Source organism: Kryptolebias marmoratus, linkage group LG20 (assembly GCF_001649575.2).
Source record: "Kryptolebias marmoratus isolate JLee-2015 linkage group LG20, ASM164957v2, whole genome shotgun sequence".
Taxonomy (NCBI): domain Eukaryota; kingdom Metazoa; phylum Chordata; class Actinopteri; order Cyprinodontiformes; family Rivulidae; genus Kryptolebias; species Kryptolebias marmoratus.
The window spans coordinates 10897230-10922907 of NC_051449.1; the positions used below are offsets into that span (position 1 = coordinate 10897230).

General features: G+C 44.9%; 1 protein-coding gene across 1 annotated transcript; it reads left to right on the forward strand.

The window, feature by feature from the left end:
• Positions 1-305: 305 nt before the first annotated feature.
• bcl2b (BCL2 apoptosis regulator b) lies at positions 306-25672 on the forward strand (the record flags this gene model as incomplete). Its single annotated transcript, XM_017422555.3, has 2 exons — positions 306-974; positions 24724-25672. Coding segments are annotated over 2 exons (807 nt in total), but the record flags the coding sequence as incomplete, so codon positions are not given.
• Between the last annotated feature and the right edge of the window lie 6 nt (positions 25673-25678).

A 25678-nucleotide genomic window follows, 5' to 3' on the forward strand; every position in this document is an offset into this window, starting at 1 on the left:
AACTTTTTTCTTTATTTTTTTCCTCCTCCATTCATTTCCCGGCAGCTGATCGGTGCCTGGGTGGATGAGGCTGCGCCGCTCCAGCCTCTTCCGCATACTGGATCTCTATCCGGGGAGAGAAGGAGGAGGTCGACGGGGATCCCGCGAGGAGTCGGGGGGTGGGGTGGGGGAAACGATCGGAACCGGGAGCTCTGCGTTCGGACTCGGAACGGTTTCCTCTGCGCCATTTCTCCCGAGGTTTTTTTTTTTAAATAAGTATTCGCCCCCCCTGCGTGGATCAGTCAATTGCTATCTTGGAAGAATAAACACTTCTGGACGGACCTGCAGTCCAATTTCGCCACAAAAAAAAAAATGCATCGTATTTGAAGCGACGTCTGGTTCCGTTTAGAGTCGTAATGGAGGTGAATCGCTTCATTGTGGAAAACTATATTTGCCACAAACTCTCCAAGCGCGGCTACGCGTGGGGCTCCGACCGCCCCCGCCGCGTCCGAGACGATGCTGCCAACAACGGCTCGGTGGCGAGCCAGTCCCCGACCCTGGTCCGGAGGTGCCGCGGCGCACGAGGAGCCCCAGGAGGAGCAGGAACGGCGCCCCCTGACGCGGAGAGCGACCCCGACCCCGTCCTCTGCGGGCGGATCTCCCCGCACGAGCCGCTCGCGCACATCCACAGGGTGCTGCGCGAGGCCGGCGACGAGCTGGAGCGCCTCTACCAGCCGGACTTCGTGGAGATGTCGCGGCAGCTGGGGCTCGCCAGCGCCGCGGCCAAGGCGCGCTTCGCCGAGGTGATGGACGAGCTGTTCCGGGACGGCGTCAACTGGGGCCGCATCATTGCCTTCTTCGAGTTCGGCGGCACGGTGTGCGTGGAGTGCGCGTCCAGGGAGGAGATGACGCCGCAGGTGGACCACATCGCGGAGTGGATGACGGAGTATTTAAATGGACCTCTGAACAGCTGGATAGAGGATAACGGGGGATGGGTAGGTCCTGGTTCCGTCTTTTGCAGTTGTGTGTGCCACTGGGTGCGTGTTTTTTGGGGGGGTTCATAATTACACATGTTCGAACCGAAACACTCGAGACCAAAGTCAGCCTTCCCGTGTGCCTCCGCTTATGGCTTCATATTGAAAGTACACGTGAGGTCGAGCGTAATTGAATTATTTCCAAGCCGTGGCTGTGACGCACGGCCCGCGCCAGTGCTTCCCGAGGAGGGCGGCCTTCCGCTCGAGCGGCTCCCATTGGCTGCTCGAGCTGTCCATTAAAGTCGCCCCGACCAATCGCCTGGAAGCTCTCTGTCACACCCCCCGACGCTCTGACAGCAGCCCGCCCTGCGAGGCCGGACAGACAGCTGTCAGAGGACTGCCGAGATGTCTAAAGAGGAAGTCGAAGCCTCTTCAGAAAATAAAATAAATGAAGTAAACGAGGATTGATTCAGGTTGTATATTTATCTGAGGTGCAGCTGTCACATAAATGCATCGGGCTGGGGGAGGGTGCCAGACAGAAATCTGGTGGCCTAATGTGTTAAAACCTCTGGGCATAGCCATATGAAGCATCTAAGCCTTCACCTGTCAGCTCCTATTCCTGCAGCTGCTGCACACCCTCACCTGTTAACCCAAACCCTAATGAAGTAGCCTTTAATTAGCAGAGAAAAATAACATTTATGCTGCATCCTAACCGGAAGCGATGGCGTGTGTCGGTGTGTGCGTCTGACAGGGATTGGCATCAATGATTCATATTGGATGTTTCATCTCAAAGGATGGGGCCGTTTAACATTCCTCTTGAGTCTGTCTCGCCCCCCTCCCTGGAGGTGGCAGGTTGTGCCATATATCAAAGGCAGGCAGCAGAGGGAGGCCCCCTCCAGGAGCATGCAGTGCTAATCTGCAGCCTCCTGGTCGGACCCCCCTTTCTTGTTTTATTTTTGTTTCCCAGGCTTGTTTCTTGACGCACGGAGCAGCAGACCGGGCTGCAGAGACGCTCGCATACATGCCCCCCCCCCCAGCCTGTACCTCACTGTACAGTAATGTAGGTCATTGCAGTCTGTGTTTTACAGCTGGGTGGAGATGACTGTGCCTCCGCGTCCGCCTGCAGTGAGACGGAGAGTAGCATCCTTTAATCCAGGGGAATATTTGGGGATTATATGAAGGCCTACTTTTGCAATTTGGGTCAATTTTAATGGATTTCTGCTCACGGGGAATGAAAACCCGATCAAAATTATTGTCAACTCACCCTAGCTTCCACACAGTTCTGCCCTGATGATGATTTGTTTTTATTTGAATGCCTGTCAGGTAGGGAATTCCCTCAGGTGTTCGTTTCAGTTATTACATGACCTTTAATAACAGAGACGCATCCACTCCGTGCCCTGGATAAGGTTTCTGAAACCCATCTCATCCATTTTTATTACATCGTTGGTAGGATTTCTAAACGCAATAAGTCACTGTTTTATTCAGGGCGAAAGAAACGGGACATATCTTCCAGGCTTCTCTGTTTTATCCAAGAATTTTGTGGCTCCCGGTCAGACTTTTATTCATAACGTCGCAGAAATTGCTCGTCCTCATGGGTAATCTAAGGACAAGAAATCCAAACTTTTCGAGTTGTCAGATAATCAAATTCAACAGAAAGTCTCAAAAGGGATTCAGTTTATTGGGACATAAAAGCTGAAACTTGTTTCTTGCTTGGATGTAAAGAGTCGTTCAATCAGCAGTTTAAATCATAGCATTTTGGTTGTAGATTGTGTTTTAACTCCCCCAGATGCAGACAATGATATGACCTCAGTGTCCTCGTCGTGTGGATAGAACAATGGCTGCCATTGTTCAGAAATAATCTGGTCTATAATTGGTTTCAGTGTGAAAGCTTTGAGTTGGAGCAAATGTGCTTATATCTAATCTGATGTTGGGCTTTGCTGGGGGAGTTGAGCCACAAACGGGGTGCTGGCCACTTCTTTTCAAAGTAATAGGTCATTTATCCACCATCTGTGGGGGTTTTAGGGTTAGTTTTTTTAATGCTTTATGTGTATATAAAGAAAAGACATTCAGAGAACATGGATAAATGTGCATTTAGACAGGTTGTGCTTGTGGTCACTGACGGTGTCGTGTTATTGTGTGCCAGAGGTGAGTGAAAACAAAGGTCAGGGCTCATCAAGTCGCACTTTGACAGGTGTGGATGGTGTGGAAAGCCCTTCCCATCACTTCTCAGTCTCTGTTTCCTGTTTTCTGAGACAAGTTGAGTCCAAAAACAGGAGTCTCCACTAATCGTTGTTTAGTCTAGACATCGCGGTTGAGTCAAATATACCTCCAGGTAAACAAAATCTGTCCCTTAGCCGTGACAAAGCACTAACTGTGTTTGTAAAAACCCAGCTAAAGCTGAAAAAGCTCCCACTCTGCACTGATTGCCTCCCACACCCCCCGAAGATGTGAATGGGGGTCCTATTTTCGTTCCTAAATATTCAGTACAAAATGCAACCTTTTGTGCTGAGAGAAATTACATCGACCAGCTGGGTGCGGGCTGCAGACTCATTCGCACGTGGGACACCTGTGTTTATTTACAGGCATGGCCAGTAAATGCCAAGTGACGGAACAAAGCAGCAGACGGCGTCCGGCTCCTGAAATTACACGCTTGACCTGAAACATTTGACTGGCTGCAGGGGCGCACGGAGCGAGAAAATGCCAAAATGGGCTTGGAGAGAAAAAAAACAAAAAAAAAACTGCTGTCTCAGTTAAACAGAGAAGAGCTCAGAATCAGAAAAAAACTCATTTAGTCCCCAAAGGGAAATTGCTCAATCTTGATGTTGAGAAATAAATTACTTCTGCGTTATTTTTTGCCACGCACCAAGACGGCAATGAATGTTGACTCACCGCATCTGTCAGGCAACTAGAGACGTTTTACGTTTATGGCTCCTGAAGGATGAAATTTAAAAAGTAATTTTGCATCTCAGCAGGTCGAAGCTGTCGATCAAGTTGTGTGTAAGGAGTTCTAGATACATGCTTGTTGAGGCGTGGTACAAGTACCAGTGGTGGTACTCCGGATCTCTCTGGTGCTACTCAGAAAAACAAAACAAAAAAAATCTGCTATCAACTATTTAAACAATAAGCTAATTATAAGCTGAACTGTGATGTAAAGCTAGAAAGTAGAGCAAGCTAAAAATATGAGCGGTTCAACCAAATTACAGTCTTGGCTCCAAACAGAAACTACTTGAAACAAAACTGCATATTTTGAGAACCCCTGTGGAAGCTGGAGTGAACGGTGATAAATCTACGTGCTACTTAAGCAGCACCGCCAAAGTCTTTATGAGACTAGGGGAAGTATTTCTTTTTTTTGGGGGGGGAAGGCAGAGGAAGAGCAAAGACTGCAGTGTACGTGCTATTGTTCTCAGCAAGAAATGCGTGGAACCATCACATCTTAAACCACGCCTTTCAAGCAGGATTAGGTGTGTTTTTCTTGTCTCGATTGTTCCACCCTGAATCAGTTCAAGGATTGAAACAGTTTGTAAGGAGTCAAAGGCAAGGCACAGACCAGCGCCATGTCAGGCGAGATCTTATCTCCTTCGTTTGGGCCAGGAATTAAAATGTTCAAATTCTCAAGCTTCTATTAGAGATCAAATCATCTTTGGGTTTGTTGTTAGTATTTTGGGACACATCCTCAGCAGTGGACCTCGGGTTTTATTGGTTGTTGCAGCTATTAGCACTAGACCCTCTTGCCCGAGGAAGGCCCAACCAAGGTTAATCAGGCCTCGATGTGTCCCTTAGCCAGCTGGGTTAGTTGAACGGTTAAAGTTACGATAAGGAAGCAGGTTTGGTTTTTAGGTTGAGTTCACTTCCGTTCAGTTCCGTTGATCGATATTGCGCCAGTTTTTTCACAATAATAGTCACATCAGGGCACCGTACAAAAGAAAATACAAGTTCAAATCACAAATTCAATTCAGACCCAAATTCAAATACAATTATATTATATAATACAATACATTCACATACAGTACATAATGAAATGTCAATTAGAAAAAGTTACCTATCTAAAAAAAAAAACCACCAGATTGCGTTTGTAATTTGTAAGCACAGAGGCGATAAGGAAAGGAATGACTGCCTTCTAACAGGAAGAAGCTTCCAGCAGAACCAGGTTCAGGATGGGCGGCCATCTGCCTCGACCAGCTGGGGTTTGAGAGGACAGGGAAGTTTGTATTGAAAGAAAAACACAGGTTAACAACAGCAATATGCAAACATGGAGAGTAGAGAGAGTAAAGACAGCAGTAGGCTGGGGAAATGTGGTCAGCTTGACCTGCAGCAGTCTGAGCCTACAGCAGCAGAACTAAAGGATGGCTCAGGAAACCCAAGCCAACCCTAACTATAGGATTTATCTAAAAGGAAAGTCTTCAGCTTAGCTTTAAAAGCAAACAGAGTGTCAGCCTCACAGACAGAAACAAAGCTGTTTCCACAAGAGAGGAGCCTGATAGCTGAAAGCTCTGCCTCCCATTTGACTTTTAGAAACTCTAGGGACCCCAAGCAAACCTGCAGTGGCAGAGCGAAGTGCTCTGTGAGGAAAATATGGAGCAGTGAGATCTTTAACGTGAGGTGGAGCTCGGTTGTCGAGAGCTTCGTGACTCTGTTCTGAATTTTTACAGGGAGCCAAATGGAGAGAAGCTCAAATTCAAGAGATGTCTGCTATGCAAACAGTACCACATATTCTCATGACAAATCTGATTTTGGATGATTTGTGGAGTTTCTGTTTTCCAGTACGAGTGAACTAACATTTCCAGCTGTACTGGGTGTTCTTTGTATTTTTGTCCAAAACATCAGGATCAAGTGTCTCTGGAATGCTGCTTACCAGGTGGCCTATTTCTCTCTCTCTCTCTCTCTCTCTCTCTCTGTTTTTTGTCTCCGTTTTGCAGACATATGTGTGTATTAGACAATGTGAGTTGGGGTTGGGTCCATCCTGTGGGGGATACCCTGAGCACAATCCGGCTCTCTGGTGGGAGGGACTGGCGTGTTGCTACGGTATAGTGGGCATCTGGCTGTTGAGGCTATGTGGGACAGTGAGGAAGTCATTAATCTCCATATAGGTGATGGGCTGGCAGAGTGGAGACAAAACCTAAACACAAAGGAGGCACCCGGAGACGGGAGAGTTTAAAAAAACATAAAATCCTCGCTGAGATCTCACTTCTATCCAATTGTTGTCTCCGAGCGGCAAAAACAATCCGTTTAACACGAGTCAATACTAATAAGGGCTGCATTTGTGAATTGTTCCAGTGAAAACCTACCTCGGCTTTGAACTCTGTTCTTAACAAAAAGCAGTCTGTATTGACGATGAAAAGAACGCCACATCTGAAGGCTTGTGTTTTACAGTGTAATGAGCTCTGTAAGTCATGACTGATCCATCCGTTCTAAGCTACAAATCTTCTCCCCTCGCCCTGCATGCTGTCACAGTCACTTTATCAGTCTGGTCTCGTTTTCTTTTCTTTTTTTTTTATTATTTTATTTTAGTAGGCTACACGCGGATTTCTTGTTTCTCCCATTTGGGCAGAGAAGTAAATGATTACTCATGCAAATAGCATCTAAGACTTCATTTTTTCTCCCCCTCCACCCAATCATTAAACAGCTGGAGAAGCAAGAAGTGTTTGTTCCCAAGGCTGAGCTGGGAGACTTTGACAAGGGTTTTATCTCTTGATTTGGACTTTTCAGCTCTTGTAACAGAGACTGTACGCCACAAAAGAGCTTAATGTGGGAAGAGGGAGCCAAGAATCCCCCCCTCCCCTGTGTGGTACCCCTCTTGCTGCGCAGGACTTTGTCGTTCACCATCTGCCACTGTGTTTACACCCATCAACTCGGCAACTGTAACCTCAGAAACATTTCCTACAGAGGCGGGCTGCTCTGAGCTCCGAACTCCCTGAATTGGTCTTTAAAGAATATTTTTCCCTCCTCTGGCAGGTCGGTAGAAATTTCACCGAGATGCACAAAGACCTTTTTCTTTTTTTTTCCAAGCACTCAACCCAGTGTGAGGACAAACCTACAAAAGCAAGTTTAACCCTTTAGTCTAGGTCTGAGAGGGAGGCTTTCCAAAGTCACATTTCTTACCTTTTTACTTTAATCTTTTACAGTTTTAGTAAAAGAACTCTCACACAGTAAAAGCCCAATCTCCTTCATAGTCATTACACGAATCACCCTTTTCAGGACTGCAGCTTCTAAATGCTTTTCTAGCAGCTAAATGTGTCTAACTTCATATCTGAAGAACATAAACTACTACTTTTTGTTCATCTTTCACTTTTTTTTAATGTGACATTTGCTTTTCAAATTAGCAGGTGTTTATTTCCGTTTAATTTTTTTCCTCCAGCAAAGAATATGGTTTAAAACGAGCCCAAAGCCTGACGAGTCCACCTCCGTACTTAACAGATGGAAATAGTTTTTTCTTATTATTTTCATAAAATTGTGAATCATTTTTCTTTAGGATAAGTCATTTACATATCATGGCCAAGGTGAATGTTTTAAACAAAAAAAAAACATTTCATATTTTTATTAGCAAATTTCTGCCAATGAATGAATGAATTCATCCTGTCTTTTTTTTAACAATGACGCTAAACAAACCCAAACAGGTTTGATAAGATCTGTGGTGACTGGATTTTTAATTTTTTGAATATAATGTTCCATGTTCATTAGGATCCTGTGTTGCATCTGTTTAACGAATCACAGCCAAATACATTTTGATCCCATTTTTTTTCAGTTCCATGACATATTTTGTAGATGTCACCATAAAAGCTATATTTGTTCACATTTAAACTTACAAAATATTGTTTTTGCTACAACTAATGCTGTCAGTAACCTATTAAAAACTAAAAAATCTCTTCTGAAAAGATTTTTAATAGATTAGAAATCAGATGAATTTGCTATTCAACTGCAATTAATCACAATTAACCACATACAGTTGTAATTTTAATTGCACAAGAGCCCGTCTTGCAACTGGTTCCAGTATAAAAAGTAATCTAAGTGACTTTTTATGGTTTGAGCAGCTATTTTTTCCATCTTCTGAGAGTAAAATGTGTCAGTGATGCTCTTTATTATAGTGGAAAAAAACCAAGTCAGAAACATGTGAACATGCTGTTTCTCTAAATTAAAAAAAAAGTCTTTTTCTATGTTGCTGCTGACTGGAACAAAAAGGTCAAATAAGCAGCTCGCGTTCTTCAAATCAGCCTCGAGAACCCCCCCCGCTTCTCTGTCTCGTTTGCTCCATCTTTATCATTCCACGCATGCCGAGCGTTTCATGAACGCACCCAAAAAAAAAAAAAACTCAGAGCCTCTGCTGCGTGTGGAAAGCACCCAAACAACACGATCAGCACAAAAAACAACAAAACACTGCTCGCTCGGTCACAGTCGCAGTGATAAAGTGGCGCCCTGCCTTTTTTCATGACCTCGCCTTTCTCCGGAGACCCTCCACCCCATCCTGTGCGCTTATTTCTGAGCCTCCTCTGGGGGTGGGCTGGGAGGAATGTTCACTGGGAAACAAATAAATAATGGAGACAACCTGGGTTTTGCCTTTCCTGAGTAGCCAGTGGAGGGTGTGGGCGATTTTTGTTCTTTTGTCGGATATTCCTGTCAGCTGAGCCGTGCTTCCTTCAGGAACATGTGCTGATGTGAGGGGTTTTGGGGTGGTTCATGTCTCTTTACAATCATGGCACACTTGCAAATCGCCGTGACATGTGAAGGACTTGAGCCTGAACTCTTTGAAAGCCCAGCTGTCCCGCTCAACGCTCATGCTGATGAAAAATTTATAGAAATAAAGAAACTTGGACGCGTTCCCAAAGTAGATCCATAAAGCCTGTGTTTGCTCAATCTTATAGATTATTTTTTAGCTTTTAATAGCTTCCTTTACCTCTGTCTATAACGCCCAGCAACTTTAAACGTACAGCATATTATTCCAGAAACATTTCCACTCCCTTCACACCCGGAGTCGTGACTTTCTGAGTCAGGTGACACTCCTGAACCTTTAAAAAATGCAGGGACATGTGAGATGGCCTCTAAATTTAGAAGCATTACCATCAGTTCGCCTGTGTGGTCCCGTAATTGTAATGTTGCTCATAAATCCCTGCCCTGTTTGCGTCTGCGCTGTCTGTCTCGCTCAACAACGCAAACCCAACTCTGATGTGCATGGAAAAAAAAAACCCAAAAAACGAATGTCCCATCGAGCAATTTGAGATGGCAGATAAAAGAGTTTTCCACCTTTCCTGTCATGGTTGGAGCCAGATAATGAGCAGCCTACTGAGACGCTAGTTGACTTTGCCACAAGGCACGCCCTTGTGCTGCACAGCATATCAATATAGGGCAAGGTTAAATCATTCCCCCCCATCTTCGGTCTATTGTTGACACTTTGGGACGAGTTTTGATGTAGATTTGATATTCTCAATTAGATTAACTGTTTAAATCGTTTCCAGTAGGATTATGTGATTGAGTCCTGAACAATTAATATCTTACCTGCTGTAGGGAGATCTTTGAACAACCTTAGTTTGGAGAAATAGTTTGATTCAGACCAGATTGACGAGCTGAGGGTTAGTTTAAGTGAGGCCAAGACCAAAGCAAGGTAAAGATCTATACTTACATTTTAAATGGCTTCTTTGTTCTTTACAAAATTTCAAGTAGTGTAGCTTGAAAACAACAAAAAAATGGCGTCTCTGCATCGCTCTGAGTTAACTAAGAGTGAAAAATGCATTTTGTGATTGGTGTTAAATCACCTTTTAAAGTTTTTTAAACACACGTGCACACGGGCAGGCGAACACCGAAGCGGATGCAGCCGTGCAAATCAATTATTTGCTGTCCACAAAATAGCTGTGTACACACCCACACGCACCCGCGCGCACACTCGTGCTGCGTGTATACACAGAAGCGGATGTGGTGGTGTGAATCAATAATGCTGTGTTGTCACAGGGTGACATGTGAGCCGTGGCAGGGAGCAGATGGCCCCGGGGTGCCGAGCTTCCTGTTAGCTGTGCCATTCGGCTCCAACACACACACACACACACACACATGTCCTCTGGGATTTCCTGGTGCAACTAACCACTGCACTGGCCATTAACAAACAGAATGCCATTATTGGCTCTGTTCTGTACATGCCCTGCTTCCCCCCTAAAAAAAAAATGACAACAGCCAGATGATGGTAACTAGATTTCTCTTCTTCATCTGTGGAGGTCTGGAGTAAATAATTCTCTGTTGCTTCCTCCCCGGTGTGTTATATTTGTTTTTTTTATTTTCAATTTTTGGGCAACCGAGCAACCGGCCCCACTGGAAATCTGATCTGTTCTTCTCGACACCGAGTGAGGTCAGCCGTCGCTCAGATATCACTTCGCCTGCGTTGTATTGATTGAGTGTTTCCAGTGTTTAGTGTTTTGGAGCAAAGACTCAATTGACACAGCAAAGCAGGCTCCTTTACCAAAACTCCTCCTGAAGTCGCGCGTCCTCGTGAAAACATCAACCTTCGACAGTAGCTGATTGGGTCTGCAGAGAAACCCAGTATTCGGAGGACGAAAGCGTCGCCAAGGGACTTATCTCCTTTCCATCCTGAGCTCCCGGTGTCCTCTCAGACCTGCAGCCCCCCCTGTGTCAGCATGCTGCAGCTGTCACTGATACCCCCCTTGCTGTTTCCACAGTATCTTTAAGCCCATGCTGCTGCTGACAGCGGCATGCCGGCGGGGGGGCCCTTTATTTTACATCAACTTCACTGAGCATCCTGTTAGCTGTGCTGCTCATTTAATTGGTTGTCGGGCTGTCATTACATCTTCAAATAGTGACAGTTACCTGAGAGAAAACACGGATTAGAAAACAAAAAGAAACTGACAGTTGATTCCTTTTCTTCTTCGTGGCGTCATTGCGCATTTCCTGACAACACGGGGATGATTTACGTTCACATATCACCCAGTTCACTCATCGTATGACTTGTGTCGGATCCAGTTTTTTTTTTTCTTTTTCTTTATGATGGTTGGGTTTAGTTTTGTCAGGCGCCATTTTGCTTTATGAGGGGGATTTTTGAACTCCTGTCTAGACGAGGCTTGCGTCTGCAAATCTAACCACCAGAACTTTAATCAACTCTTATAAAATGTCTTATTTATCTTTTACATTTTACGACGTGGTGAAGAGACTGTAAAGAAAAGAGTCCAGTGAGTGCGTTTCTTCTTTTTCCTAATCTGCTGAACTCCAGTTTACTGATGCAAAAAAAAAAGGGAGGGCTTGAACTCAACACTGTGCTGTATTATCTGTCAGTTATGCAAACTCGTTTTCTGAGTCCATCGCGGCGAGCAGTCGGAGCACCTGACCTTCAAGGAATCCGGGTTTATATTAACGTGAATCCACCTCGCTGCATTCCAGGGAGGGTTGGAGCCAGGAAGATATTCTCGGATGAAGTGGTCGGACTTCAGAGGGCGACTTTGATCAGGAGGCGCAGCTAACAGGGTTGTGGAGGAGGAGGACGATAGTCGGAGAAGCAAGCAATAAGAAAAGACTTCTAAAGTCATAAAGAGGCAATCCTGCCCTTCTTACCGTCCGTGGGCTGCAAGCCAGGCCGAGCCTGATGGGTAATATCCACAGAATAAATTGGAGAGTCAGGCTAACGGGGGTTAAAGGACCAAAATAAACATGAGGTTTGATTAAATGTAAGTTTATGCCAGAAAGGACAAGAATAATAGATCCACCTTGAATTAAGAGTCTGTTTGTTGAAGCCATCTGACTCAACAATCATCTGATTCTCAGCTGATCTTCTGCTGACTGAAAAGAAGGGGAATGCAATCATGAAATACCCACATGGGCATTACATAGCACAAGGTGAAAACAAATAAGCAACATTTATAACACGGCCCGCATGACGCCGTTTTCCCCTGCTTGATTTAAAGCCTCAGCTTGGTGCAGTGTCTTCTTGTTATCAGGGGCCAACAGGATCCAGACTGCTCAGGAGTCAATTTTTTTTTTTTTTTTACCACAAATGCAATTTTTTATGGATTATTCCAAACAATGAAAGTCCCTTATTAGACAGATGATTAGTTTACTGCACATTTTCCCAGCAGGCGTTCGCCGTCACAACAGACAGACTGATTATAATTCATCAGGTAGGCCGTGTCTCTTTGGTCTGTTCATGCAGACGAGGAAGGTCACGCAGCTTTGAGCGAGCCAACCTCTGAACAGTTCAAACAATCCGCCTCGTTTTTAAAGCCTGCTGCACAACACAACTCTCTGCGCGTCACACTGAACTCAGTACGAAGATTATGAGGGGGCAAAAAAAAAAAAAAGTAAAAATGATGACGACCTCTTCTTTCAGCTGCTGGATTAGGCTTTTATAATGTTGTTTTATTGCGCAATCCAAATGTTTTTGTGTATCCGAGCTCCTTGCTGGTTGCCCTCAGACTCGTTCCCTCTCGGATCAGGCGTCCCTGGGTAGACACAGTGCAGTTGTTTGTCTGCACACATCAATGCATTCCTCTCATTCCTCTCCCCCGGCTTAGATGGAAATCAGCTGGTTGCCTAAGAGAGGTCATTGAACTTTTCCCCAGTTTTCCCAACCTGAAAAAAAAGAAATGACTCCGGGATCGGCTGCTGCTTCGAAGAGACAGGGTTAACTCGATACAGACGGCACCTATACAGTTGGATTTCTCGGTCTGAATTATATAAGAGCAGTTCTCTCCACCCCCCGCTCCCCCCCTGCCCCACCTTTTGTTTCAAAATGACCTCAAGCTTCGTGGCAGTCGCAGAAGTTTTTGCCATTCATTTCACAACTCCATTTGTCAGCCTGTGGGAAAGTTTCTCTCCTTCCTATATCGGGTTTGGCCTTGTCTTCTTACACAATGACAGGGCAACTGAGGGATCTTACAGGGATCTTACACTGAAGTCACACTACACCACTGTAAAATGATGGGATTTCGAGTGGAATTCACTCATTTAAAACCCAAGCACAAGAAAGAGAAAAAATAATAATAAAAAAAAAACATCTAAAAGCTCAACAAGAAAGACAAGTTGGACACATTTTATTTTAAGTCCAGCCATTTTTAGTTTGAACGGTTTACGTATTGGGACATGATTAAAAAGCCATCTGGTCCTCAGAAGGTGCTAAAATGAAGTAAATACAGTCTGAGTTGACCGACGTCACGTTGCAGGTCACACAGTCATGTTACTGATGAACAAACACTAAACTAAATTGCAGAAGCTGTTTGCTTGAAACTCAAGAAAAGCAGAAAATCTCCAACAGGATAAATGAGCACCGTTTCTTGAAGGAATCCATAGCGCCCGCTGCCTGGCATGCCAGAGTTTCAAAAGCATATCTTTTATGATCTGTTAGGGCTGTGTTGGGATGAGTTTAATCAAGAGTTTAAAAATCTTTATTATCCCTGAATGGAAATTTGCTTCATAGGCTGCGTATACGCACACACAAGAGACATTAATACGTGACAAGACAACGTATTAAAATTAAAACACTAAGATTACAACTGCTCATTTAGGAGCCTGATTGCTGCAGGGATAAGTGACTTTTTGGGTCTATTAGTCTGACATCTAGGCGACAGATACCTGCGTCCGGACGGGAGTAAACTGAACTCAAAGTGGAGTGGGAGATGTCGGCTACGACCACACCAGATTTCAGCTCAAAATCTGTAAAAATGGACAGCAGAGTTGTAGTCGACCCGCTGCTGTTACGCCTCTGAGCCTCTGAGCCTCAGAGCCAAAATGGTGAAAAGGGTGAGCTGGCATTGCTGCTTACGACAGACGGTCTGCGCGGATTTATGGCGTGGGGGGATGTCTGACACACATTTTATTCGTAGTACTCTACATCTGTGCTGCTAAGGTATGTACACCCCCTCGTACGGTTTTGCGATGCCGGCTTTATTTATGAATGTTCACGCTGTCGCGGACGTGGAGGGCTCGATTGGTGATTTACGACTGGCGAGGCAGCTTATAGAGGGGCTGGTCTTTGCAGCAGTGTTGATGAACTGGTTCATGAAAGGGGACATCTGTAACAAAGAGTGACTCAAAGTCCCTACATGACACCTTTTTGAGAGAATTTTATAGTTGTGTATAGAATATGATTACGTCCGTTAACGCTACGAAGAGCACTTCTACAAGGAATTGAATCGTGGTGTGTTCATCTACTTGGTTACGTCGTATCTGTCACAGTGTAATACACCATACGTGGCTGTTCATATAAGATTTAACTAATTCAGATGATTGTGTATCATGTTTTAATTGGTAAAACCTAAGGACTGAGGGGAGGTGTGCTTCCTTTTGTCATACCATGACTGGAGTTACTTTCCCCCACTTGCAGCAGATGCCTTCTCTGTGACTTTGTGGAAAATTCTCAGCGACCTTCGCCTTCTCCTCTCTCTACTTCAAAGGTTGCTCCTGAGGGAGCCGTACCTCAAACAGATGATTGTTTTCTCTGACTCTATCAGACATCTGAGCTCCTCAATCTGCTCCCTCTCCTCGCAGCGTGCCCCGTCCCCGAATGTGGCCTCGCTCTCATTTACATGGATGTGCGCAGGGAACGCAGCTGAACCTGAAACCTGGCTGCCCCCCCCTTGGTGTGTTCGAATCACTCCAACCGCTCAAATAACTTGTTGCCAAAACTGACGTGCTTTCATTTAGCGGATGACTCTCCAAGATGTCTAGCTTTGATGTTCTGATGCTTTCTCCTCTTCGCTGACGGGATTAATCCGCCCCCAGATGATGAAGACTTGTTCGGTTGTGCTCCCTAAATTACAGGGCAGCCTAGGATTTCATCAAAGACACGTAGTAATTGAAAACAAATAAACCGGCCCTGGTTACAGAGTCGAACCAGCTGAAGCCGTTCCTTCTTTGTTTCTCCACGGTCATGGTCTGACTCATATGACGGCGTGTTTGGCTCGCCTCTAGTCTTTCCAGATGCTGATCTAACCAAACTTGGCTTTACCACACAGAAGCTATAGTCTAAAACCAGACAGTGATGTCATTCCTTCAGGCCTCGCGCAGGAAGTGACCTCATGTTCTCCAAGCTGTCGAGGTTCCCTTACAAAGACTTAAAAGCCCTTTCTAATCATGCGGATTATGTAACCCGGTTACATCAGGAGTTTATTAGAAAATAGCTCAACGCAAAACCACGATGACTACATCATTTCTACCGAATGAGTTTTTTTAGCAGAGCGGTCTTCAGGCTGAAGTCATCCTCCGGTGCATCATCACTCTTTATATACAGTAGCTGCTTTTGGTTCACATTTGTCCACCTATTTTTGGGAGTGGAGACGCGGATGTGTGGTCTTAAGGTCTTAAGGGGTCAGCGGCTCTGGCGTGCGAGGCCTGAAGCAGCGTGCCGCCTCATCACAGGAAAATAGCCGCTCCTCCGGCCCGTGTTTGTTACAGGAGAAGCAGCAGGCCACTTGGGAGCCTGCTGGTTCCCACGGTCTCTATCAGAGGTTTCTATCGGAGCCAATCAGGCGAGGCCGCTCAGCTGAAGGGGGCTCTCTCGTGGTCGCTCTCTCTCTCTCGACGTACCAAAATAAGTCCTGCTCTGTTTTCTGTACACAGCAACCCAAAGCTGATAGGGCCGCTCGTGTGGGAAAAGCTTCGGCTCGGCATCTTTGACTGTTTGGTTTTCATTGAACCGATCTGCGTGTTTTAAATGCCACTTTCACTTAAGTACCTTTTTTGTTTTTACATTACAATATGCAAAATCCGAAGAAAACAACTTAGGTTGTAAAGATGTTTACGCTCAGAATACGTGTTGTGAATGGCTATCAGTAACCACCACAAACTTTAGCTCAGTATTTTTAAAATTTCCTGAGTTTTAGCCATTTTTTGTGTTGGCTGATGTTGATTAGCTTGAATTGAACTCACTCCAAAAGGTCATCAGTTGTAGGTCTACATCAAATGATTCCTTTCTGAAAGTTTCATTAAAATCTGCTCTGTGACTCATGATGTTTTACTAACAGACGGACAGAGTTGACTCCAACAGTTAACAGCAAAAATGTACACAAAGATGTTGCACAATCTGTTGGTCCTCGAAATGAGCGATGTGGATCAGTCTCAACTACAACCAAGCTATATGTTAGCACAATATCTATAAAAGCAGCTGGGTTATAGCCATTTTTGTGTTTTCTAAGGTTAGTTGGTTGTGGCGGCCATCTTGAATGGAGTTGTCCCCAGAAGTTAACCAGCTGTAGACGTACATCTAGCGATTGCTTTCCGAAATGTTCATTAAAATGTGCCCCCCGGTTCATGAGATATTTTGGTAACAGGGACACTGGCGAAAAAATCCGTGTCCACCTTCACCTTTTGGTGGTGGGCGATTAAAACAAGAGTTTACAGGCTTTCACTCGGCTCACGCAGAGATTTGAAGCCACAAAGCTGTCGCCGAAGCCACTCATGCACTTTGCAGCAGCTCCCTCAGAGAGAACACGCAGACGTCCAAGTGGCCGACATCCTGTCTGTAAATGGAAAGCCACTCGAGCCGTGGTTTAATGCACTCAGACCACACATCAGCTTCCACACATGCAGATGATGACTCGGCTGCCCTTTTCCACTCTCTCTCTCTTTCTCTCTTTCTGCCTTCTGCGCATCATCTGTGGCCTTTTAAACGGGCCGAACAGTGACGAGGAGAGCTCTTTTATTAGATTGGGAGGCCTTGAACCAGGAGCTCAAATGAAAACCTCTGGATATTTATAGCAGCGCAGCAGTCGTGCAGTGGGGCCGGGACACTTCCTCCTCCTCTGAGGTGGGCCGGATGGGCCTTGGTGTGGACATCCTCAGAGGAGGAGACATCCCCCTTTTTAGCCTCTGTTTGAGGGAATAATGGTGCCTAACTTTGGGAATCGTCTGAGTCAACCGAAACACACAGGAAGAGACTTGAGTTGTAGCCCTTTGTTGTGAAAATTTGACAACTCTTTGCTCTGTAAGTGACTGGTAACACACCCTGTGGTTCAATAAAGTGTGGAGGACAACCAAGAGTGGAGCACGAGAGCGAGGGAAAGAGGAGTAATCCGGTCCACAGCACAATCCCCCTCTTGCTTTCACTTCTCCGAGTCTGCAAGGTGACCCGAGCCGGCATTTCATGTTGACTCGGAGCCGTTGAGTAAAAATCAATAGGATCAGTACGAACAAGTGATCTCATAACTGCTGAGTCTGAGCTGAGACATTAGAAATGTGTGCCGAACGGTTAGATTTCCCCCTCCAAAAGCCTGTCTGTCCTGAACAAACTGGGCTGTTTAACTCGGCTTTATAGGGGGGGTAAAAAAAACCATTTCACCGAGACGCGGTGGTTCTCCAGAGAAACCAGAGTCTCGTGTGTGAAGTTAGTGCCCTTGTTTATCAGGCGATTTTAGACAATGAATAATGGAGACAATAAAATAAGCGCAGGGTGTCATGGGGAGGGTGGGTGATTTACTGGCGATCATGTTTCATGTTCCAGTGGTGCAGGCTCACTCCCACGGGAGAGCGAGCTGTTTTGTAAACACACAAATGCTGCCGCTGCCGCTGCCACTGCCGCTGCCACTGCCGCTGCTGACGCCGATTTGAATATTTATGAGCCTTTAGGGTGGCATCCAATGTCAAAATAGCTTCTCCTTTTACGCTTGAAGGTAATGACTGCTGGAGGAGTGGAACCTGAGTTTGCAGAGAAACTCAAGTGGAAGCACAGGAACCAGTTTTCATTCCTTTTGGGTGACATCATGGTCTCTTTTTTTCTTTTCTCTTTTTTTACCAGACTCCTATTATTTTATACTCCTTATTGTTGCATTTGGAGGGATGTTCACGCCTCCGTGTGATATTCACAACATTTCCTACGGATGTGGAGAGTCAGAGAAGGTCTCTAACCTCATTGTTTGGGGCTTCAAAAATGGACACGGCATTGTTTTTGGATCAGTTCTAATTTGGTAAAGCTGCAGTCCGAATGTGGTTTTTGTTTTGTTTTTTCACGTCTCTCATTCATTTGTCCATGGCCGGTAATAAAAACACTACTCATGGAAAAGGCACAAAAACAAGCAAACACACAGATTGTATGTTTGTTTTAATGACATCAACCACTACTGTGCTTTATAAGTCATACAACCTGATGCAACACGATTTGATAATGAAAGGCCAAGTATTCCTTGAAGGAATCTGTATCACCTGTCATGTCAGAGATTTAAACTAAAAGGGATGTTTTGATTAAACTTTATGCAATATTATGACAATAATATGATGAAGATGACTCTCACAGCAGAAATTTAGCTCAGTGTTTGTTAAATCGTCTGAGTTGTTGCTCTGTTTTGGTTAATGTCGATTAGCTGTGGATGACCAGTCGGGGATTACATCGTGAGTTTCTTTTGAAATCGGTTCAGTGGTTCGTGGGGATATTTCGCTAACAGACACACAAACGCACACATAGGGGCGATAATGGTTTTGCCTGTGCCTGCGAGAACATTATGGCCTCTTGCATTTGGCGGCAAGTGATCCTGATCCTGATCCTGATCGGGAACACCACCAACGTTTAGTCACTTGTTTTTTTTACGACAATCCCAACATTTCCTAAAAAGTTATTCCAAATCTGTTCATTAAATTTTCAGTAAACAAATAAACCAACCAACACAATTGAAAACCTTCGGTATAATATGATTCAGTACAGTTTGATATGAAATATGATATTATACAACACAAAAGAAAACATTTTCATTGTCGGCTTAGAGTCTAAGCCTTAGACTGTAATTGATTTTTCGTCCCTATCCTAATAAAGCGCAGGAGTTAAAGATTCCACAAAAAGTTACCTTGTGAAAAAGAAAACACCAACGTTTTATTTGGACTCAGTCATTTTTAAGCAGCACAATACACTGATATGTTTCTAGTTCATTGGTTTACTCCAAAATTGTTTCTTTTTAAGCTTTAAATGTTAGTAAAGGGTGAGTAATATGGCAAATGTTGGTTTTCCTTTTTCAGCAGCGATTGAAAACAAATGCTAAACGTCTAAAAACGAAACGAGCCTCACCCTAATACAGGGGTCACCTGATTCAGTGGTTAAATCACCTCTTCATGTTCTGCAGAAGCCTGTTAATCACCCATTGATTTAAATAAGGTGTGTTGGAGCAGAGAAACAAGTAAAACGTGCAGGATGGTGGCCCTCCAAGACCAGGGTGTTCGTTTTGACTTCCCCTCGTGGAGCCGAACAAGGTAAAATTAATGTCAGGCTGAGCGTCTGGAGGTGGGAAACGAATGCTGCTGCAAAGTGGAGCTGAAGGGTTATCCTGCTGACGCGCCGAAACCTGGGGGAAAGCGGAGCGTGTCACCAGTTGTTTCCATGGATTGCAGTATTGTCGCAGGTCAGCGAAGGCCTCGGTGTCCGCTGCTCCGAGCTGTTTGTGACTGCTGACGCGGGGGGAATTCATCGGGTAATGAGCGCTGCAACAGACTCCTCCGTCATCCCCATTTTTTTTTTTTTTTGGCTCGAGCTACTCCATAAAGGTCTCTCTGGGGACTTGATCTAATCTGACCTTTCTTAGATAGGCTTCTGCTGTCAAGTCACCGCTTGAGTCTGTGGATTTTTTTTAGTTTTTTTCTCTCCAACATGCACACATTTGTCCATTTACTAACAACATTAAAGAGAGTTATGAATATATATGCGGTGATCAATTACAGGGAAATTAATGCTTTCCTTGCAATTTATCTCCCTTTACTCCCCTTCGGCTACTGAAACGGGAGTTTTGTTTGACTTTAATTAGCTGCGTGGGGAAGTCTGCAAGAAGCAAAAAAATCAAAGAAGTGCAGCAGGAGCAGCATTAGTCTATAAGTGTGCTGCTATGTGAATGCTTCGGATATAAATGGAGCAGTGAGGGGAGGCTCGGTTCAGAGGTGAAAATAGCAGCGAAGCCACAACAAGATCTTTAATTACAAGCCGAACTTTAACCCACATCCTTTTCCTCCAGGCCCCCGTCTGCCTGCATTGGACCCGAGGAACGTCCCAAAACAGACATGGCTGCTTTATTACTTTTGTAGTTTTGGCAAAATTGCTGCTTGGTGGGTTTCAACGGCGCTAAGGCGAAGAGCCCACAAGATGAGTCACTGTCCTCCGCACATGCTGAGGGATCTCTCCCAGCGGTGTGCTGGAGACCTGCTTAGGAACGGGCAAGGGCTTGGTATTCCTGGCCGTGCGAGGACAACGGCGGCACAGGATCCCCTTTTTAGTGTCCACGAGGAAGACGCCGAGCGCAAACCCAGAGGTGTGGGAAACAAATTCAGAGGTTGAGGATGGGCTCTGTCCCGCTGGTGGGAAAAGCAAATCGGAGTGTGGAGCTTCCCGTCTGGGTAACCATGACACTGGAGCAGCCAGCTGCCAACCCACGGCGAAGTATGGGAACCCATCAAGTCCTCACTGTTCTGTCTCTGTAAGACACTCATTGTGTGCGGTACTAATGAAGAAAGGGGAGCGTAAAAACCTGGGAAGGCGTTTTTTTTCCCCCCTCCCCTCTGTGGCTTCTAACTCTCTGTTGGCTTGCTGTGACCTTTTAAAAGTCATTGATCCAATAAAACACTGCAGAGAGCTGCTGTCAGGACCTTATATCCCAGATGCACACCTGCTGCTGACTTCACTGCCGGGCAAAGATGAGCTTTTGAGGATTATAAAGCCTTTTGTTGTGAGCAGATGTATTGTCCTGTCCACGTCAACTTTCCGCGGGCTTCTCCTCCAGCTGCTTATCTCTGCATTCTTCAGAGGCCCACATTAACATAAAGCCAGGCAGTGCAGCAGCAGCGGGGAAAAGGACACGGAGTGGGTGGGTGGGTGGGGAAGTACAGTTTGTTTTCCTCTGCGCTCACATGGTTGTGGCAACACGGCTCTTACCGTGTGGGTGAAAAGTTCCAGGAGCTGAAGTGGAGCATGCCTCCGTCTCATGATGTCCACCTGACATTCCTCCACTCCTCTTCTGTCTCAGCGTCCTCACTCGCCCCCCTGAGTCACTCTGGAGTTATTACCATCCATTCCCCTTTTTGGGATCGCCGTAAACATCCATCACGCCCCTCGTGAACCTCGTCCCAAAGTGAAGTGAAATTTATTTATATAACACTTTTCCAAAACAGGGTGATTCAAAGTGCTTTACAACACAGAAACAACAATCAGATACAGAATCAAATACAGATTAAAAACATCATATCAAATATAATAAAATATAGAGATACAGAAGTAAAAACATCCATCATGTATAATCTAAATGAAATCAAAATAAAATCATGAAACTAAACATATCTAAACATGAGCTAAGAGAGTCAGAATAGTAGCTAAGATAATCTAAATGAAATCATGATAAAATTAAAGCTGAACTAAACAACAATAGGGAATCTAACAATCTAACAATATCTAAAATATGAGCTAAGATAAACTAAACTAAGCTAAACGTACAGGAAGTCAGCACGCTCGGGCCCGTCAAGGACACACATCCCGACTTTGACATTTTGCTGAACCGTGCTGGCGGTCGGTCACAAGCTGGTTTGGAGTTGTAGCTTCAGCAAACTGTAATTTTCCAGAAGTACATGCATCTGTCTCAGCTGGAGTTCTGACTTTATGAATACTCAACTCCTCGGGGAAAGAAATGTGATAGCATTTGTAGACACAGCCTGTGAAAGTGTAAATGTAGCTGTCTGATATTTCTGCTGTTCATTTTAGCCTCGTAGCTCAAAAAAAAGAAACTGACAACATTTTTGGTCCAGTCTGAACCCTTAAAAAATATAGATTCCAATATTCTCTCACAATTTGTCCACAATAAACAGATGTAGCCTCCAGGCTTGAAAAGTAAAGCCAATGCAGATGTGATTTACCCTGCAATACATTTACTGACCAGCAGGGGCTCCAAAAAGAAGACTGAGAATATAAATATAATAATATAAAATATCTCTACGTTATTCTTGATTCATTTTGTCAGTAAGCATCTTCTTCATAGTTTTAACCTCTCATTTACTAAGTTTACTTCCAATACATCCATCTTTTTTTTTTTTTGATTGGTATTTTGGCACGGCACGATTTAGGGATGAACATATTGCAACAAGAGAAGAACCATAAATCTGAAGGTTGTAGGTATGGCAGCAAAATGCCAACAACCTAAAAAATAAACAATCAGTTTAACAAAACTCATGGTGTCATCGTGGCAATCCTTGTTTTTTGGTAAGCAGCGCAGACACGTTCTCATCATACACTGAAAATATATTATACTGAAAAAGAACCAAAAAAAATCAGGTTTGTAAATGATTCAGCTTTTCAAATGTTTGTCTTCACTCTGCTAAAAGGGTGAAATCCCTCATTAAATGCAGAATCATTCATCCTGTATCTTTTATCAATTTAAACATTAGCAGATAGCAGGACTACTGACACGATTGCTTTTTGTTTAAGTGAGACTAAAAAAAAAAGAAACTTAAACAAAGGTCTATATTTTTTTTTTCTGGAACTGACAAACGAATCTGAGTTCCCATTTCAGCGAACGCAGCCCCGACAGCAACATGTTGTCCAAACCATGAACTTTAATAAACTGAATTACTGACTGTTGTTCAGCTTGACGTGCGGCTGTCATATTTTAGCGTACCCAGCGTGGGTTCATCCTGCTGGGGGTGGGAGGGAGGGTGTTTCAGCTCAAAGCACATTTGTGTTTCGATCTCAGCCTTTTAAGGTGGTTGGCACGGGCCTGGATATAATTAAAAACGCTCAGCTCTAACGAGGAAAATGTGGTTCAGGATGCTTCTGGCTTCTTCGGGAGCACGTGTTGTGTGTGTTGACACCAGCGGGCCCAAACTTGGCGGAATCTGCTGATCCGTCCTCCCTCGTGTCACCAGCCCCCAGCCTCAGGAATCCCACAGAAACGGGAAGGGAAACAGGAAATGCTTTTGTCTCCCCGCAGCCCTTCAGTCTCCTTTTTCTCTCTCTCTCTCTCTTTTTTTTAGGTCTTGTGTGGCCTTTTCTTTCATGAAACAGAATTAAAAACATGCTGTTTGAACAAGAGGGTTTTAAACAACCACATTGAAATTCGGACGAAGGTCGAGTAAAATGAGTATTTCATTAAAGAAAAACTTCCCCAATGAAATGTGGCTCCTGGAACTGAATGAATGTAAAATTCAATCAGATTAGAGAAGAATAAAAGATTCCCGTGGGAAGCGAAATGGTACAATTCACCATTGTTCACACATGGGTCAATTTACAGCTAAAAACAGACATCAGAGCCGCTCAGATGTTAGCATTGAAGCGCAAAGATTAATGTGCTCAACCTCATCGCAAAAGGAAGCTAAAGGCCCAGCATTCCTTGTAGGAATGCATATCACCCACCAACTTTTAGGATCATCTTACACTGAGGAATGATGGAGCGGTACGTTGCCGTTTTGGACAAACCCTGAAAATAATGTTACACATGCTCTTAGGTTTCATTTAAATTTGTCCAGTGGCTTAAACCCCTGTTGTACTTTGGCTAAAGATAATCGACTTGTGAGCGCCTGGGACGACAGAGAGCTTAGCACCGTCGCTTCCCGTCCAGCTGCTCCAGCTGTCCCTGCTTGTGAGCAGATGTCTGTGTTTCCATTTGCGCCGCAGATGCTCCTCGTGTACGTTTGCTCACAGCTGATAGCAGGCTTCTTTTAAACCCCTCTGAGCACCGTTCATATGTTATACCTCAATATGTCCAGGCAAAATGTTTAAAAAAAAGGGTAATAAAAACAGAAAAACACCATCATGTGTTGCAAACTGTGATTCTCCTGTTTGTGTTTCTGTGTGAGAAGTGAGTTTTGTGCAGAGGGACGGTGGAAGTAATGGCTCTCTCTCTCTTTGGTGTAATGACACTCCATTTCCACTCAGCTTCTGCAGCACCTGTGGGGATTTACATTTTAAAGGGAAATTCCACACAAACCGCAAAACGATATCGCACCTATTTTCTGCTGATATCCAGTCAGACAGGTTTTGTTTTGGGTTTTTTTTCCTCCCCACTGATGATTTTCACTCAGAGCGAAGAAGGAAAAAAAAAAAATCAGAGACAATGAAGGAAAACTACCACTGACCACAGCCTGTCGGAGCAGCAGCGGTGTTGTTACTGCGAGGTAGCGGCGAATATTCAAACACCTCCGTCAAGACAAATTATGTTCCAGTTCCATTCCTTTGAGTGGACGTAGATGTGTAAAATATCGGCGAAAGCCAATCCTTTTTTAATGACTGACCACTACCAGAGGGAAATAAATCTTTAAACGTTCGAATTTAAGGAGGTTACATCATGTTTTCTTTCTTTACGTCACTTTACAGCTTTCTTGTAGGGGCAAAGGCTCTGTTAAAGTTTGATTAAGTGTTTAAAAACTAGTTTGGCATGCCTCAAGCAGCCTGGAAGTTCTCTGAAGGATGAAATCAGAGAATACAAGCGTCTGCAGAATTCAGCAGGATGGATTGATTTGGAGTGTAGCAGCAGACCTGTAGCCACGTTCTTGCTGGTCTCCAGTATCTGCTTGCTCTGCTTCTAATTTGAACACGTGTGATATTAGCAGAAAAGCAGTCGCCGCAAAGTCTCTGAAAAGCCTTCCCCCTGAGACGCTGCAGACACACGTCCTCTCGTTTCCAGATGGGAGCACGTCTCCGGCAGAAATCCTGCTGGGACTCAAGCAGCAGCAGAAGACAGTCCAAACCTTCAAGCGTTCGAGCTCGAACGCTTGAAGGTTTATGTCTGCAATAAAAACAAACCGGATGTCGGGGTTCTCCTATGTGCCATAACTCAGGCGCTGGTAAACATATACTGTTTTGCCCCTGGACTAACGGCCTCTCTCCCATTTTCTCCCTCAGGATGCGTTCGTGGAACTGTACGACAGACACAAGGAGTCCGTCTTCAGCTGCTACTGGCCGTCCATCAAGACAGTCTTCGGCCTGGCGGCGCTCGGGGCGGCCAGCATCACCATCGGCGCGTACCTCACGCAAAAGTGAGCGAGCTCTCCCCTCCAAGGAGCTCGGCTTCAATTCCTATACCCTCGTCCTCCTTTCTTTTTTTTAATTATTATTATTATTTTAAGGATGCCCCTGACCCCTCAGAGACAACCTTCAGACCAGATCTGGCTCTCTTCAAAGCCTCGCTCAGAGAACTGCTTTCCTCCTCCTGCGCCTCCATGTCAAAACAGACACAAATCAAAACAGCAGAGGGAACCAGAGGCACGGCCCAGAGAGCAAAGGATGTCTGAGGTGGAATCACACTAGGCTGAGGAGAAACAAGGAATGCATGTCTATTTTTTACCCCCTCCTCCCTCCCATGCCTGCTTCTGTACTAGTTAAAGCATGAACGTTGGGTGTTAGCGTAGATCTTTGCATGTGTGGGGCCTCTTTGTGGCCGGGGTGCAGAACGATGAACCCTGAATGAGCAGCGGTGAGGAACCCCCTCCCCAGCCTTCATTTGAACTGGGGACTCCAGATACCTCCCTACAGCCGTCCTTCAAAGGACTTCCTCCACAGAGCAGCTGCTCAGAATGCATAATGGAAACAGCTCACTACAACCGGCACAGAGTGTCTACTTTTCACTCCTCAGACAGCTCAGGTGAACACGTCGCACCATTAAACTCTGCTGGCCTGTAACAGAGAACAGGAAGTCTCAGCTTTCTTTTGCAGAGGTTCTCTTTTTCTTTTTTGCTTAAAAGCACGCCAAACCAAGCAGAGAGGGTTTGCTGCAGAGCTCTACGAGAGAATGAGGTAGAAGTACGAGAAACGTGACATTTTCTCCAGCAATGCAACACCAACACCCCCCCCCCCCCCC